The sequence below is a fragment of the Dryobates pubescens genome, unplaced genomic scaffold, assembly GCF_014839835.1.
Source record: "Dryobates pubescens isolate bDryPub1 unplaced genomic scaffold, bDryPub1.pri scaffold_105_arrow_ctg1, whole genome shotgun sequence".
Classification (NCBI taxonomy): Eukaryota; Metazoa; Chordata; class Aves; order Piciformes; family Picidae; genus Dryobates; species Dryobates pubescens.
The window spans coordinates 33,859-51,386 of NW_026530696.1; the positions used below are offsets into that span (position 1 = coordinate 33,859).

A 17,528-nucleotide genomic window follows, 5' to 3' on the forward strand; every position below is an offset into this window, starting at 1 on the left:
CATGACTTGGATGGCTCCAAGTCCCAGCCTCCTGTTTCATCCTGGCCCCACATTGCAGAATGCAGGACCCTTAAAAAGCTGAATATCACTACTGGGCAGCTGCCATTTGCTCTGATCCAGCCAGACAAGATTTGGTCTCTGGAGGACACCTGCCTGGATGGGAGACACTCAGCTGCGGTCAGCTCCAGTCAGCTCCTCCACGTCACGACCCTCGGCACTGCAGTGTTTCTTATAGGGTGTTTAGGCTGAGTCAGCTGCGCTGTGCTTGGGATCAGGCTCTGCTCTCGGGTTCACTGGGTAACTCCTGGGGTTGTGCCTTGCTTTGGGGTTGGTGCCTTGCAGAGCTATGGTGTAGCCTTTTCTGCCCTTCATATGAAATAAAGCACTACCTATTGGCACCTGTGGTATGAGTAATGAATTAATTCCTCATCAAAATGAGCTCACCACAGTCCAGCCCCACCCCAAGAAGCAGAGGCCACCTCAAGTGCTGTGAGAAGCAGCTGAAGGAGCTGGGGTGGTTCTGCCTGGAGAAGAGGCTGAAGGGACACCTCAACCTGAAAGAAGATTGGAGTGAGGTGGGGTTGGTTCTTCCCCAATGGAACAAGTGATGGGACAAGACAAAATGGCTTCAAGTTTGTTATAAATATTATAGTTATGAATGAGAGGCCCAGATAGCAATTCCTGTTTTAATATAATTGATTTATGTACAAACTATGCCAAAAATTATTTCCAGTTAATATTTACAGGTAGAAGTACTCAGCTGGAAGGACCATCTCTACAGAATGTATTTATATGTCATCAATTTCAGCAGTTTAAAGAAACCAGAAAATTTAGAAAATTTAGAAACAGAACTCAGTTTGCAAAGAGAGGCCTGGCCGGGGACCGGCAAGTGAGCGAAGCAGAGCGGCTTGGCACAAACCTTAACAGAAACTTTATGAGAAAATATTTGGTTTACTGATGACCTAAGGGTGTTGGTATTTGCAACCCAGAAATTATGCCACAGATGTGCTGTGATAAGGAAAGCCAAAATAGTGCCAAGCATGTGGAGGGCTGTGCCACGTGGCTGCTGCTTTTGCCAGACTAAAAGTCCCTGGTGCCTTCCAGAGGAAACGTTTGGAGGTATTTGCAACTTAGTCCGTGGGGCACATTGCCTAAGAAAGATCTTCCTGCTCGGGGAAAAGCCTTGCTGCCAGGGGTTTGCAGGGCACAGCAAAATGGCTCCTCAGAGAGGCGGAGGGGCAACTCCCTCTGCAGCTCATGGGGCTTGTCCAGGACAGCTGCTGGCCGGACAGAGCGATGTCCTCATTGCGGGGCTGTAGCTGTCGGGGATGAGCGGTGCACACAGGGCTACCGCGGTTCCCTTGCTCAGCGTGGGTCAGGCAGAGGCTGGCTCTGTTTGCAGGATGTTGGATGTGGTCTGCAGAGCCTGCACCCAGTATGGTGTTGCCGGTAGCCAGTCCAGGAACCAGCCCTACCAGCCCTGCCAAGCCAGCTCCACAGGACTGCTCCCCACTGCTTCAAGGGAACTGATGGAGTCCTGCTAAGGGAGCCTGCTGACTGACAAAGGTCTACATTCATCCCCTCCCTGCCCTCTGCAGGAGAAGAAGCTGCCCCCACAGCCACCAGCCAGGGGGAGCTCTCCCCAGAACGGACCCGCCCCAGGGTGCCACCCCCAGGGTGCCAGCCCCATGAGACAGCAGCCTGCCGCAGCCTGGCAACTAACCTTGCTGCAAAGAGAGAGAGGGTGTATCTTTCACATGCTTTGCACTCACTAACATGCAGTCTAATGCACGATATGTTTTGCTCAAGCTTCAGCTCGAATTGCCTCTGACACATTGCAATCTCTCTGTAGTTAAGCTGCCAGCATCTTGTTAAGTCTCCATCTGGTGGCAGCCTTAGTTCCGTTAATTGAAATTAATTCTGCAAATATTCTAATTGGTTTCAAATTGTAAATACTAAGCCAGTTGTGGGGGATATTTCACAACTGTGCACTAGAATCTGTATATTAAACAGTGATTAATTACTTATCAATAATTTGCAACAATAAAAATTAATTGTCATAATTAATATTTCATTTTCATAAACTGATAATCTCTTCACCACACAAGGGCAGTGCTGTGGGACAAGAGGTCACTCAGAGGGAGGCTGGCCCAGCCCTTGGCTTTCTCTTTCAAGGAACAGGCAGGGAGGATGGAGAGATGTCAGTGAGGGGGATGAGAGATTGAGGTGAACTTGGAGAGAGGACTGGGTGTCTTCAAAGGAAGAGCTGCAGCTATGGGACACCACAGGGCAGGCTGTGGTGGGGACCACAGAGGGCACTGGCAAGGCTGAAAGCCCTCATCAGAGTTGGGAACAGATGTTGGTCAGTTAGAGGGTGGAAAGGCTCTGCAGAGGGACCTTGACCGACTGGACAGATGGGCAGAGTCTAATGGCATGGCATTTAACAAGTCCAAGTGCCGGGTGCTGCACTTTGGCCACAATAACCCCAGGCAGAGCTACAGGTTGGGGTCAGAGTGGCTGAGAGCTGCCAGACAGAGAGGGACCTGGGGGTGCTGATTGACAGCCGCCTAAACATGCGCCAGCAGTGTGCCCAGGTGGCCAAGAAGGCCAATGGCATCCTGGCCTGCATTAGGAATAGTGTGGCCAGCAGGAGCAGGGAGGTCATTCTGCCCCTGTACTCTGCATTGGTTAGGCCACACCTTGAGTCCTGTGTCCAGTTCTGGGCCCCTCAGTTTAGGAAGGACATTGAGACACTTGAATGTGTCCAGAGAAGGGCAAGGAGTCTGGGGAGAGGCCTTGAGCACAAGCCCTGTGAGGAGAGGCCGAGGGAGCTGGGATTGTTTAGCCTGGAGAAGACGAGGCTCAGGGTGACCTCATTGCTCTCTACAACTACCTGAAGGGTGGTTGTAGCCAGGAAGGGGTTGGTCTCTTCTCTTTAGCAACCAGCACCAGAACAAGGGGACACAGTCTCAAGCTGCACCAGGGGAAGTTTAGGCTGTAGGTGAGGAGAAGGTTCTTTACTGAGAGAGTCGTTCGTCATTGCAATGTGCTGCCTGGGGATGTGGTGGAGTCACCGTGCCTGGGGGTGTTCAAGAGGGGATTGGATGTGGCGCTTGGTGCCATGGTCTAGTCGTGAGGTCTGTGGTGACAGGTTGGACTCGATGATCCTCGAGGTCTCTTCCAACCTTAGTGATACTGTGATGCTGTGATACTCTGATAGTGCAGGCTGTGGTGGGGACCACTGAGGGCTGAGGCAAAGCTAAAAGCCCTCTGTGGCCGTTTGACGCTGTGCCTTTAAGGAAGGGGCACACTGGCTAAATGTTTGTAAAACATTTTGGTATTCTAAATGAATTTCATTGGTAGGATTGTGGGAGGAGAGATTGGACCCAGTGGAGTTGGGAACTTTCTCTCAGTCTTCCTTCCTTCACTGTCCCTCTCGGCTGGATCTGCTTCTGGGCTTCTTGCCAAAAGATAAGAACTAACTCCCTGTGCATAGGCCTCCGCTTGCTGTACTAACTCCCTTTTTGTCTCTTCTTCTACCTCTTTTGGGGGAGAAGGGAGGTAGGGGGGTGAAGGGGGCACAGGGGGAAGCCCCCTCTGTGGGGGGTCTGGTTTCTGGTTGAGTTCATTTGCTGTATATTCCTGTATATACTGTAAAATACCTGTATTTGTTGTGTTGCATCTAATCTGTTTCCTTGTAAAATATAATCTCATTTCCCCGACTGGGTTTAGCCGTGGTCTCTTTCTCAGTGGGGGAGGAAAAGCAGAGCCTTTCCTTTCAAACCACCACACCCTCATCAGAGATGACCTCTTCATCACCATGGCTGTGGCCATTGTCTCTGCAACCAGAAGGTAGCTGAACTTCATTCACAAAGACCTCATTGCCTCCCTGCCCCACCCAGGAGTGTCACACCATAGACCTGCTCCAGCCATTGCACGTCCTCACATCCCACTGCCCCAGGAAGAGCCCTGAGCCATGTCTGAGGGACAGGATCTCCCTTCCAAGGGGCTGGGGGGCAGGACTTGGCCCTTTGGCTTGGTCAAGCCCATCCAGTTTTGCTCAGCATCAGAGCAACCTTGATATTGTCTTGGTCTTCCTATAGTCCTTGCTTCTGCTTTTCTGCTCTAACAAGCCCCTGGGGAGGCTTTGTCAGTGATGGTCCTCAGTGGGACCCATTAAGGCTCCAGCAAAGTTGGCAGTTTGCATTTGGCTTCCTGAGAGGTTTCTTCCGCTTGCTCTCAGTCTCTGAGACTCATGGACTCGACACCAAAGCCACCAGAGGAGTCATTAAATGCCTTGGGCTGGTCCTCTTCTGCTGAGCTGGGCCAGGCTCCTGAGCTGGAGGGAGCTGCTGGCAAGCAGGCAGCACTGCAGAGAGACAGCTCTGCCCAGGAGCTGCTCCTCTGCACAGGGCAGCAGGGCTGTGGGCACTGCCAGGGCATCTCAAGGAGATGAGGAAGGCAGAGAGAGCTTCAAGGTAGCCAGGACAGGTTGGGTGCTGAGAGCTCAAAGAGGAGAAAGCTTCCCAGCCCTGGGTGTGGTGAGTCTGTGGTGCAGGAGGATGGATTTGCAGTTTGTGGAGCTTGTAAAGCTGCCACATCCCACAGCCTCTGGGATCTCTCTCTTCTAGAGAGGGGCAGGAGATGTTCCAGAGCAGAGTCTGGGGTGCCTGCAAGGCTGTGAAGCTTGGAGTGCACAAAGTTCCTGCAAAGAAGGAGAAGTAAGGGTAAGGGACTTTGCAAGGAGAATCCCCAAGCTGATCCATCCCTCTGACTATTACCCTCTACTGGTAATACAGGCTGGGAGTGATGAGATTGACAAGAAGGGCACCAGGGCGATTAAGAAGGAGTTCAGGGCCCTTGGACAATTGATTGATGGGGCAGGAGCTCAAGTGGTGTTCTGCTCAGTTCCCTCAGTGGCAGGGGAATACACTGAGAGGAACAGAACCCACACCATCAACAATTGGCTCAGGGGATGGTGCCAGCAGCGGAACTTTGGCTTCTTTGATCATGGGGCAACTTTTACATCAACCGACCTGCTGGGTCCTGATGGGGTGCATTTATCTAGAAGGGGCAAGAGAGTCCTAGCACTAGAGTTGGCAGGGCTCATTAGGAGGGCTTTAAACTAGGTCTGAAGGGGGTGGGTGAGGATATTGGTCCCTCTGCAGAAGAAAGAGTAGGGCACAAGGTAGGGTCAGTTGAGAGGTCGGGAGCCCAGCTGCAGTGCATGCACACCAATGCAGGCAGCCTGGGCAATAAGCAAGAGGAGCTGGAGGTCCTGGTCCACCAGGGTGACTATGATGTAGTCGCCATCTCAGAAACATGGTGGGACAACACACACGATTAGAGTGCTATACTGGGGGGTACAGGCTCTTTAGGATAGACAGGTGAGGGAGAAGAGGAGGAGGGGTGACTCTGTATATTAGGGAGTCACTTTCTGCCACAGAACTTGAGGTGGAGGATGAAGGGATTGAGAGCCTGTGGGTTAAAATCAGAGGGAGGCCTAACAAAACTGACATCTGGTTGGAGTCTGGTATAGACCACCCAACCAGGATGAGGAGGTTGACAAATCATTCTATAAGCAACTCGAGGCTGTCTCAAGATCATCAGATCTTGTCCTTGTGGGTGACTTCAACCTGCCAGATATCTGCTGGGAACTTAATTCAGCAGAGAGGAGGCAGTCCAGAAGATTCCTGGAGCAAATGGAGGACAGCTTCCTGATGCAGCTGTTAAGTGAGCCTACCAGGGGTCAGGCTCTGCTTGACCTGCTGCTCTCCAATAGGGAAGGGCTGGTGGGAGATGTGACCGTGGGAGGCTGCCCAGGGTGCAGTGACCACCAGATAGTGAAGTTTTCAGTCTGCAGGGAGATAGGGAGGAGCACCAACAGAACCTTCACCTTGGACTGCAGGAGGGCAAACTTCAGCCTCTTTAAGAAACTTATTTGTAAAGTTCCCTGGGTACCAACCCTCAAGAACCGAGGGGTCCAGGAGGGTTGGACCTACTTCAAACAGGAGCTCTTGAAGGCACAGGAACTGGCGGTCCCCATGTGCCGAAAGATGAGCCGGCGGGGAAGGCTCTGGGCCTGGGTGAGCAAGCAGCTCCTGGAGGATTTAAGGGGAAAAAAGAGGCTGTGTCACCTTTGGAAGGAGGGGAAGGCTTCTCCAGGTATGCTCTGGGATCTCTCTCTTCTAGAGAGGGGCAGGAGATGCTCCAGAGCAGAGCTTCCCATCTGCACCATCAGAGACACAGGACATGACAGCTGCCTCCTGCTGGGGTGCCTGCAAGGCTGTGAAGCTTGGAGTGCACAAAGTTCCTGCAAAGAAGGAGAAGTAAATGTGAGAGGATTGTCTGGGAAATAGCCAAGGAATTGTCTGAAGGAATTCTGTCCTAACCTCTGTGATGTCTTCTCCTCTTCCAACAGTCCTCCATGCCCAGAGACAGACCATGTCCAACAGCAGCTCCATCACCCACTTTCTTCTGCTGGCATTCACAGGCACGAGGCAGCTGCAGCTCCTGCACTTCTGGCTCTTCCTGGCCACCTACCTGGCAGCCCTGCTGGGTAACAGTCTCATCATCACCACCATAGCCTGGGACCACCACCTCCACACCCCCATGTACTTCTTCCTCTTCAATCTCGCCCTCATTGACCTGGGCTACATCTCCACCACTGTCCTCAAATCCATGGCCAATTCCCTCTGGGACACCAGGGACATCTCCTATGCAGGATGTGCTGCTCAGGTCTTTTTTATTGTCATTTTCATTTCAGGAGAGCTTTATCTCCTCACCATCATGGCCTACGATCGCTATGCTGCCATCTGCAGACCCCTGCACTATGAGACCCTCCTGGGCAGCAGAGTTTGTGTCCTCCTGGCAGCAGCTGCCTGGGCCTGTGGCTTTCTCACTGCTCTGCTGCACACAGCCAATACATTTTCCCTGCCCCTCTGCCAGGGCAATGCTGTGGAGCAGTTCTTCTGTGAGATCCCCCAGATCCTCAAGCTCTCTTGCTCCACCTCCTACCTCAGGGAACTTGTGCTAATCGTGCTCAGTGCCTCTTTATTCTTTGTTTGCTTTGTGTTCATTGTGGTGTCCTATGTGCAAATCTTCAGGGCAGTGCTGAGGATCCCCTCTCAGCAGGGATGCCACAAAGCCTTTTCCACCTGCCTCCCTCACCTGGCTGTGGTCTCCCTATTTATCACCACTGGCTTCTTTGCCCATCTGAAGCCCCCCTCCATCTCCTCCCCATTCCTGGATCTGATGATGGCAATTCTCTACTCGGTGGTGCCTCCAGCAGTGAACCCTCTCATCTACAGCCTGCGGAACCAGGAGCTGAAGGCTGCCCTCAGCAAACTGATCCCTGGGTGTTTTCAGAAGCAATAAACTCTTTGTCTTCTCTGATGCCTCTCAGTGCAGGCCCAGTCTGGCTTCTATAGCTTTTGCTTCTGGTGGGGGATTTTGGCTTGTGAGGATGCTGTCATCTCCTCTCTCTTTTCTTTTCTCTCCCAGGGTTTGTGAAAGAGGAGCTGTGCTCCTTGTTTGTTTAAACAAAATCAAAGGCCTTTCAGTAACACTTCCCTGCCTCAAATCCTTCTTCCAAGACTTTGCTGGAACTTCAGGGACAGTCTCCCAATTGCCCAAGAGAGTGTCCCATAGATGAAGGCAGCAGTGAGCAGCTAAACCATGTGAGTGTGCAGGGGTGGGGTAGGCAGAACTGTTCTGCAGACAGAGGCCTCCTGTGAGAGATGTGGAGCAGCAGCAGAGCAGGAGCAGGTCCAAACCTGTTTGCTGGCTCTGAGCCTGGGAAAGCTGCCTCAGGTCAATCATCCTGGAGCAGCAGTACAGTTTGGAGGGGGAACTTCAGCCTAGTCCCTGACTGCAAGAACTGAAAGTAAAATAAATGACCATTGGCTGTGAAAGGAAAAGGATGATGAGGTGTGCAGAATTAAGTTGACTACTAATGGGCACAGAGAGCAGAGGCATAAACAGTTCTTTCTCTTTTCTTCTTCTCTCACTTCTGCTTGCAACTTCTCTCTCTCTGTGGTAGCTTCAGGCTGTGCCTAGAAAATTTTCCTCAGATCTTGAACAGAAAGTGGTAGAATGTAAATAAATTGCTGTTGGGTGTAAGAAGGGAAATCATGGTAAGTTCTAAGCAATCCTTTGGACAGATAACAGACAGAGAATTCAGATACATAAACTTTCTTCCTCTTTTCAGCTTCCTTGCTCTGGGAGACACTGACTTGCTTCTGCTTTGTTTGCTGACCTTGGCTGCATTGTTTTGTTTTGCCTAAGTCTAACTAAACAATTCCCTGCTCTTTCTCGCATCCCCTTGTGTCCAGGGGGTTAGGGAGCGGGCAGGGAAGGGGAAGCTATTACCTGCCCTGGTTTGTGTCCAGAGGGGTTCTTGTGGTGTTTCTAAATTGTAAAGACCTGTAAATACTGTATATTTTGTACATATTTGTTGCATTTCATTGTAGATTGTGGTTTTGATTGCAAACCAGATTCATTTGCTCCCAGCTGAGCTTCTCTGGCAATTTCATGTTGGGGGGAATTTTTAACCCACCACTCTCTCTCTTGCCAGGGGATCTCTGTTTTGACTCCTGTGAGAAGGAACAGGAAGGAGGAAGGGAGTAGGGGAGGAGGTGAACTGTGCCCTGGATCCATCCAGGGGGTTCTGAGAAGTTTCTGTGCTGTTTATAAATTGTACATATCAAATATTGTTCATCTGTTGTGTATTTTGTACCTATTGCTTGCATTTCACAGCTCTAGATATTAGTTTGCTTGTAACTAGAGCTTCACTTGCTTCCATCCCAAACTGAGCTAGGTCTGGCAATTTTATTTTGGGGGGTTAATTCTCTCAAATTAGTTGGGGGGTGATTTCAACCTACCACAACTAGCCCCTCACAGCCACCATTTCCAGCCCTGGCCTCTCACCTCAGCTTGCATAGGTTCTTTGGACATGGACTCAGTAGCTCAGTGTAGCAGTTTGGGCTGGGTGCCCTCTGCTGTGTTCACATGAGGGGTTTCTTCCTGTGTCCAAAAGTCCAGCCCAGTGGGTGGACACAGGAACCAAGGTATTTCATCCCATAATGAGATGGGGAAATACTCTGAACATGCTGAGGTGAGGAAGGAGTTCATGGGGCCAGCTCAGATGTGGACACCTGAGGGAGCTCTGACATCTCTGTGTGTGGCTGTGGTTTGACTGAGCACATTGAGCAGTAAGTTGATGCTGGACACAGAGAGCAGAAATGCAACCAACAGCCACGTGTGAGGAGGTGACACTGGCACAGGGGGGCAAAGTGGCCCGGAGCTGCAGAGCCAGTGGCTCTTTATTGCCATGTAGATGAATGTTACAGATGCACTTTCCCACAGCCTGCCTCCTTCAGCCACTGATTTATCTCCATTTCAGCAGGTGCCCTTCTCCCCAGCTGCCTTTCCCTGCATTTCAAAATGCAGCACTCTGCTGTTTTCTGCTCCCATCCTTTTCTCACACAGTTTGGAGGTGCAACATTGCTTATCACTTCCAGGGCCTCACAGACATGAAGGCCATCTAAACATTTGGTTATCACTTCCCTTTTGGGTTCCACATCTCCCCCTTCTTTGTTTTTTAATTCTGAGTCTATGGCATCCTGGTATCCAGTCCTGATTCAGATGTCTCCTGGTCTCATTTACACGTGGTCAGTCTCATAGCATAGGATCAGGCTTAGGTTGGTTGACTTCCAGCTTTGTAGGCACAGCCATCACTGCAGTCAGCTTTCATTTGGCTGTCCTCATTGCAGGCAGGGGATTTCAGGTGCATGGGACTTGTGGCAACCACAGGCTGCTTGGCCTGTTCTCCCCTCCTGGATGGCTCTCTTATAGCACAGAGATTCATCCCTCGTGTCGAGGTCTGGTATGGCTGTCTCCACCACTCAACACCTCTTGGGTTGCAGCTTCTAGCCAAGGCCAATCCAGTCTTGTCCTTGACCATGGGAGGAGAGGCTTGGTGGGTCCCAGCCCTTTCACCTGGTTGTTAACACAGAGCCTCACCTGTCTGATCTGGTGACAAATGGCTATCAGGGCAAGGCAGAGGCAGATCCAGGTGAGCAGAAGAACCACATCAGGGTGTAGCAGTGGTTTTGAAGCTGCTGGTGGCTGTGGGCTTCCCAAGGGTGTTTTGCCTGACCATTTCTGCATGGTCAGCTGAGGTGCTGAACATTGCATCTCCACAAGAAGCATTTCAGACCTTAGCAGTATCCGATGGTGCAGATTCTCTCCTCCTCACCCAGCACAAAGCTCTCCTTAAACTGAATAAGGGAGAGACTCAGACCATGTTTTGCTCTCATCTGCTATAACTTCTGGGAATGCTACAGGATCCTCATTTCTCTGTGCTTCCTTAAAACATGCACACCTCAGCCCCTGAAATGCCTCAGGCAGGGGAGGAGAGCTTGAGTAAAAAGCTCAGCCAGGCTGCTGAGCAGAAGCAGCAGGGGGGCTGGAGGCACTTGCTGATTCTCCACGGGTGTCTGCACTCTTTCCATCCCAACTCTGCTCCTCTGGAGAAGCTGTGGGAATTGTATCTGTCTGCTGTGTTATGATTATGATTAATGAGAAACTAATAAGACCAATATGATATTAATAAAAATATTAATAATTATTTTATAAATATGGAAACTTGCCAAAAGCTTGCTGACAGATTTGATGTACAGCTGGAATATATATTTGCACCGGGAATGTACAATATTTAGGCAATATTTAGCAGTTCTAAGCAAACTGGACAAATAACTGGGAAAGGGAATCCCCAGCGCAATGTGGCACTTGACCACTGGGGGAGACTCCACAAAAGCTTTGCCAGCATGGTGAGTCAGACAGATAGGGAGAGATGCAGCATACAGATGGGCTTGGGATCGAGGCATGGACTTAACCATGGGCACTACACCCGTGAATGTGAAACGTGTGCTGCAGTGAAACAGCACAGCAGGTAAAGCCTTCGTGGTAGTGGGGCAGTTGACAGACTGAATTTAGGGAGTAGAACCTCAAGCAATGCTCAGCTGATAGAAGGAAATGTTTTAGCTCTTGTGGGCCATATACCCTGGGAACAAACTGCAGCTGTGTAGAGAGCAAAAAACATTTAGCTAATTACCAATGAGCATTGTGACTCAGAGAAGTCAAGGACCTGAAAATAGGAGCTGGTAAACATTTCAATAGAGTCTTTTGTCTTCTCTCTGAACTTAGATAAGAGATGTGTGATCATTTGTCTTCTGTCTAACACCTGTCTGAGCCTTGCCAAGGGATGTGTGCCCCTGGCATTTCCTCAGCAGCCAATCATGAATCTGTACCTGTCACAGGGCCACATCTAATAACCAATCAGGAGTTGCTTTTGATTATGTTAGCCTAGAGAAAGAAAAGACTTTGTACAAGAAAGGAGACACTTTGCTTGCATCAAGCTTTGTCCCATCTCTCAATTGCAGTAGGCGATTGAGCTGAGATTAAATACAGGGAAGCCTGGCAGATTGCTTCCATCCCTGCCACAAACCTGCCAAGGCACAGGCTGTGTGCTTGCAGTGCTAGAAGCAACCACTGGATGGCTGGAAACATCTTCAGTGCCCCAGGCCACCACTCAGAACCCCACCCTGGGCCTTGAGAAACAGCTGCTGTGGCAACACAGCAGCCCAGGAAGAACTGAGTCAGGTAATGGAACTCATTCTCTAAACAGCCTCAGAGACACTTGCGCCAAGGAACAAAGCATCGAGTGGGAGCATCCCTTACCCTGCCCCAGCTGCCGGCAAAGTCGAGCGTTACGACAGCCTGCTAGAAACCACTCTGAAAGCAGTGGGAGGAAGGACCTCCCACCACTGGGATGCACATTTAGCACAAGCCACTTGACTGCCCGGTACCAGAGGATCTACTAACCAGATGTGTTCCTGTGTGACCTGCCCTAGGTGATCCTGCTTTGGCAGTGGGTTGGTCTTCATGATGATCTCTGGAGGTCCCTTCCAACCCCTAACATTCTATGATTCTGTGATGCAGGCCAAGCTGCCACGTGCTGCAGAAGCTGATAAAGTTCCTGTGGTACACATAAAGAACATCCCGGGGAAGAAGGTTTGGGTTAGCCCTGCCCAAGGTCAAAGCAAACCCATTTGTGGGATTGCTTTTGCCCAAGGACCAGGATGCACCTGGTGAAGATTGCAGGAAGATGGAAAAGTTTCTTGTGTGCCACAGAACAATCTCACTCTGGGTGAGAATGCACAGAAAATTGTATGTGATGATGTGAACTGCTGGCAGCATGTGTGCCAGTTTAAGCACAGCCCTGGGCAGAGTGGGTTGAGAAAAAACACCTGACACCAGGTGGGCAGAGACCTGGCACCCTCCCAGGGGGAGGGATCCCTGGCTCAAAGTCTGTTCCACTCCCACTTCCTGTCCCCAACCCTATTTCAGGGTTGGGGGGTGGTGATTTCTTTGCTCTCTCTCTCCTCCTGCCCTCATTTTGCCAACACTCTCCTGCTGCTCTTAGCTGTTTAACCACGTGGCTGGGGCCTGTTCCACACTGCTCCAGACTGCTAAGGGAACTACACCTAAAGAGAATCCATCCTGCACCCAGAGAATCCCTTGCAGCCATTCCTGGCTTTGTATATATTTTTATTTGCCCTTTTCCTTATAGTTTTGTAACCTTCCTTTTACTCACATGCCTTTTATTTTTTGTTGAACTTACCTTTTTGCTTCCAAAGCCATTCAAGAGTGTTCTTTCATAATTTTACCTCTCTTTTCTCCTCCTGCCTAATTTGCTTTCCCTACCAGGAAAAAAAGGACCAGGGGAAGCAACCTAAATCTGTTCCATTTGGGGCTTTGGGGCTCCAGGCAAAGCTTAAACCACAACAGAACTGTGTGGAACAAGGTGGGAAGTATGTAGTGGTTTGAAACTCACCAATATTCCCCACTAGCGGAATCACGAGTTTATGACACCCTGTGGCTGTAGGGGATTACCATCTGTGGTGGTTTTAGGCTGTGCTTTAAAAATTTGTTACAGGTTTTGAGCAGAAAAGTATAAATAAATCACTGTTTAGTGTAAAGAGGGAAACTAAAGTTTATTCTAAACAAACCCATTGGAGAATTATCTGCTACAAGGCTGCCTGTGCCAAAACAATCTTTGCTCTTTTCTGACCTCTTCTCTGCTTCCTTTGCTCAGCAGAGATTAATCTGCTGCTGACTGGCCTTGGCTGAATTATTTTGGTTGAGTCTAACCCCTGCTTTCTCTCTCCTCCTTTCTCTCTTGGGACAGGGAGTGGGGGCCGCAGTGGGAAGTCTTCCCTGGTCTCTGGCCAGGGGGTTTTGTGGTGTTTGCTAATTGTAAACATTGTAAATCCTGGGTTATCTTGTACCTATCCATTGCAGAGGGGAGTTTTGCCTGCAAATACAGCTTCATTTGCTTCCAACTGAGATGCCCTGGCAAAGTTAATGGGGGGAGAGGTGGATTTCAACCCATCACACCACCCTGTACGGCACTGCCACCGTGTGGGGCATTGCCATGCTGGAGAGGAGACTCTCGGTCGCTCTCTTGCTCTCCAGGCCTGGAGCAGGAGGCCGCAGTTTTGCTTGTTGCCAGCATTCTGGGCAGGGTTTTTCCTTTCCCTTTCTTTCTGTGTCATACAGACACTGATGGAAGCTGATACTGTTGTACTGGAGGAGTTAAATATTCTGTGTAAATCCAAATCTCTCTGCCTTTTGTTTTCCTCCTGTGGCAGTTTTCAGCTGATGCCTTGGAAATTTTCCACAGACCTTGAGTGGGAAGTGGCAGAATGTCAATAAATTACCCTTGGATGCAAAAGGAAAATAATGATGAGGTCTAAATAACCCCATGGGGCTGATAACTAACCTGAAGTTTGTTGTATAAACTCTCTCTTTCTCAGCTCTTTGCTCTAGCAGATACCAGCTGGTGGCTTTTGCTTGGCTGCGGCTGACCTTGGCTGCGTTCTGCTCAGGAGAGGAGGAGGGGAAAAATAATCCAAACCCCACTCACACCTGTGGTGGTTTGAAAGGAAAGGCTCTGCTTTCCCTCCCCCACTGAGAAAGAGACCACGGCTAAACCCAGTCGGAGAAATGAGATTATATTTTACAAGGAAACAGATTCTATGTAACACAACAAATACAGGTATTTTACAATATATACAGGAATATACAGCAAATGAACTCAACCAGAAATCAGACCCCCCACAGAGGGGGCTTCCCCCTGTGCCCTCTTCACCCCCCTACCTCCCTTCTCCCCCAAAGAGGTAGAAGACGAGAAGAAAAGGGAGTTAGCACAGCAGACAGAGGCCTATGCACAGGGAGTTAATTCTTATCTTAGTTGGCCAGAATCCCAGAAGCAGAATCCAGCCGAAAGGGACAGCGAAGGAAGGAAGACTGAGAGAAAGTTCCCAGCTACCCTGGGTCTAACAATCTCACCTCCCACAATCCTACCAATGAAATTCGTTTAGAATACCAAAATATTTTACAAACATTTAGCCAGTGTGCCCCTTTCTTAAAGGCACAGCGTCAAACGGCCACAGTCCACCCCTTCTAAACAATTTCATTGGTCGTTCGTACTGTCCATCCAATCGGAAACAATATTTACAGTTCGTGAGTAAAGTTCATCGTCCGTTCCGGCTATACTCAGATGTAGATGATTCAGAAGTCCACAAAAGTTAGGAAATAGGAAAATGGAAACCGGCTTGTCTCTCCGCAGACGATGTGAAGAAAAAGCAAACAGGAACACAGGGACTCTCAGTTGACTCAGGGTTCTCAGGGTTTGTGCACTGTAGATTCCTCAGGGATTCTTCCTTTGGGCGCGTTGTAGCTGTACGACAGTCTGAAATTAAACTCTTTCAGCTAAAGTTAAATTTCTTTGTGGAATACACTGAATTTGACCATTCTCCTGCATTACCCAATAAGTGTGACCCGGACCTTCTGCTGAAACCACCCCTCGGACAGGTTTAGCCTCTCTTGAGGGCGAAAATACCCAAACAGTTTTACCTAACAGGTTCTTTTCTCTAACAACAGGAACTCTATCACCTTCTACTCTCAGCAGCAGATCTGAATGTGCCGGTCCAGCTTGGTTCACTGAACCTCTACTATTCACCAGCCACGTTGCTTGTGCTAAATGTTTCTCCCAGTTTTTCAAAGATCCACCTCCCATGGCTTTGAGAGTGGTCTTCAACAAACCGTTGTAGCGTTCAATCTTCCCTGCAGCTGGTGCATAGTAAGGAGTATGGAAAATCCACTCAATACCGTGCTCTTTTGCCCAGCTCTTTACAAGGTTGTTCTTGAAGTGAGTTCCGTTGTCTGACTCAATCCTCTCTGGAGTTCCGTGTCTCCACAGGATCTGTCTCTCCAGACCGAGAATGGTGTTGCGTGCAGTTGCATGTGGAACTGCATAAGTTTCCAGCCATCCGGTGTTTGCCTCTACCATAGTAAGCATGTACTGCTTACCAGAACGAGAATGTGGTAGAGTGATGTAGTCAATCTGCCAAGCTTCACCATACCTGTACTTGGACCATCTGTCACCATACCACAAGGGCTTAATTCGCTTTGCCTGCTTAATAGCAGCACAAATGTCACAGTCATGGATGACTTGTGTGATAGCATCCATGGAAATGTCTATGGATCTGTCACAAGCCCACTGGTATGTTGCATCTCTGCCTTGATGTCCTGATGAATCATGAGCCCACCGAGCTAAGAATATCTCACCTCGGTGCTTCCAGTCGAGATCAAGTTCAGAGTCCTTGTCTACCTGAGAAACTCTTGCAGCTAAATCTGCCTGATGGTTGTGCTGCTGTTACTCAGTAGCTTTGCTCTTAGGAATGTGAGCATCAATGTGTCTCACCTTCACTGGAATTCTCTCGACTCGATCAGCAATGTCTTGCCACAGGTCGGCTGCCCAGATGGGTTTTCCTTTCCTCTGCCAGCCACTCTTCTTCCATTTCTTTAGCCAACCCCATAGAGCATTGGCTACCATCCATGAGTCGGTGTAGAGATAAAGCTTTGGCCATCTCTCACGTTCAGCTATGTCGAGAGCTAGCTGGACAGCTTTTACCTCTGCAAACTGACTGGACTCTCCTTCTCCATCCTTCGCCTCTGCAACTCGGCGTGTTGGACTCCACACGGCAGACTTCCACCTTCGCTTGTTCCCGACGAGACGACAGGAACCGTCTGTGAACAAAGCATATTTCTTCTCATCATCTGAAAGGTCATTGTAAGGAGGAGCTTCCTCAGCACGAGTTACTCTCTCCTCTGGAGGTTTAGTACAGTTGGTACCTTCAGCCCAACTTGAGATCACCTCCACCAGACCAGGTCTTTCAAGATTTCCCATTCGAGCTCTCTGTGTTATCAGAGCCATCCACTTAGACCAGGTGGAATCTGTGGCATGATGTGGTGTGGAACCCTTGCCTTTGAACATCCAATTCAAAACTGGTAATCTGGGAGCTAAGAGAAGTTGTGATTCAGTTCCAATCACTTCAGAAGCTGCTTTCACTCCTTCATAGGCAGCTAGAATCTCTTTCTCTGTTGGAGTGTAATTAGCCTCTGAACCTCTGTAACCTCGACTCCAGAAGCCAAGAGGTCGTCCACGTGTCTCACCTGGAGCTTTTTGCCACAAGCACCAGGTTGGACCATTTTCACCTGCAGCCGTGTACAAAATATTCTTAATGTCTGGACCATCTCGGACAGGTTCCAGACCCACTGCTTGAACTACTTCTTGCTTTATCTGGTCAAAGGCTGCTTGCTGTTCAGGTCCCCAGTGGAAACTGTTCCTCTTTCGAGTCACATCATACAGAGGTTTCACAATCTGGCTGTATCCAGGAATGTGTAGTCTCCAAAATCCCACTATCCCCAAGAAACGTAGAGTTTCTTGCTTGTTCGTGGGATTTGCCATGGTAGAGACTCTGTTTACCACATCCACTGGAATGTGTTGGCGTCCATCCTGCCACTGCACTCCTAGAAACTGGATCGCTGTGGTAGGACCTTTCACTTTGTCTCTCTTGATGGCAAAACCTGCATTCAGAAGAATGTCCATGATTTTGTTGCCTTTCTCGTAGACTTCCTCAGCAGTTTTACCCTAGACAATGATATCATTGATGAACTGGATGTGTTCTGGAGCACCCCCATCCTCCAGAGCATCGTGGATTACTGCATGACAGATGCTGGAGCTGTGTTTGAATTTACAGCCATCCTGATAGAAGCTGACAGGTCCTGATCTAAATCAGCCGCCGTGGGGCCCCCTTCCGGTCCTGTCATGGCGGACGGAAATGACCTTGCCTCACTACCGGTTGCCATCTTGGGAATGGGAGCCGCCCCTGGCTGCTTGCCAAAGTCAGGGAGCGGAGCATTTAAGGCTGCTTTTCCAATAGGTTTTGCTATTTTTCTAACTGACGCAGCCCCTTCCTCGTCACTTGAGGACTCTGGGGCAGATTTAGAGGAACGCCTACGCTTCCTAGATTTTTGCTTAATCACAAAACATGGTCGAGAAACATTTTTCTCTCTATGTAGAGCCCACAGCAGATAGACATTAATTATCAGCAACA

At 49.6% G+C, this 17,528-nt stretch overlaps 1 protein-coding gene across 1 annotated transcript; it reads left to right on the top strand.

The window, feature by feature from the left end:
- Positions 1 to 6,191: 6,191 nt before the first annotated feature.
- On the top strand, positions 6,192 to 7,377 carry LOC128899649 (olfactory receptor 14A16-like). The gene is made up of 2 exons (XM_054179314.1): positions 6,192 to 6,335; positions 6,422 to 7,377. The coding sequence occupies exon 2, from the start codon at positions 6,445 to 6,447 to the stop codon at positions 7,375 to 7,377; it is 933 nt and encodes a 310-aa protein (XP_054035289.1). The 5' UTR covers positions 6,192 to 6,335; positions 6,422 to 6,444.
- Positions 7,378 to 17,528: the final 10,151 nt, after the last annotated feature.

What these genes read in the sequence shown, in the direction of transcription:
- LOC128899649 (XM_054179314.1), top strand. Translation starts at nt 6,445, where the DNA reads ATGTCCAACAGCAGCTCCATCACCCACTTTCTTCTGCTGGCATTCACA.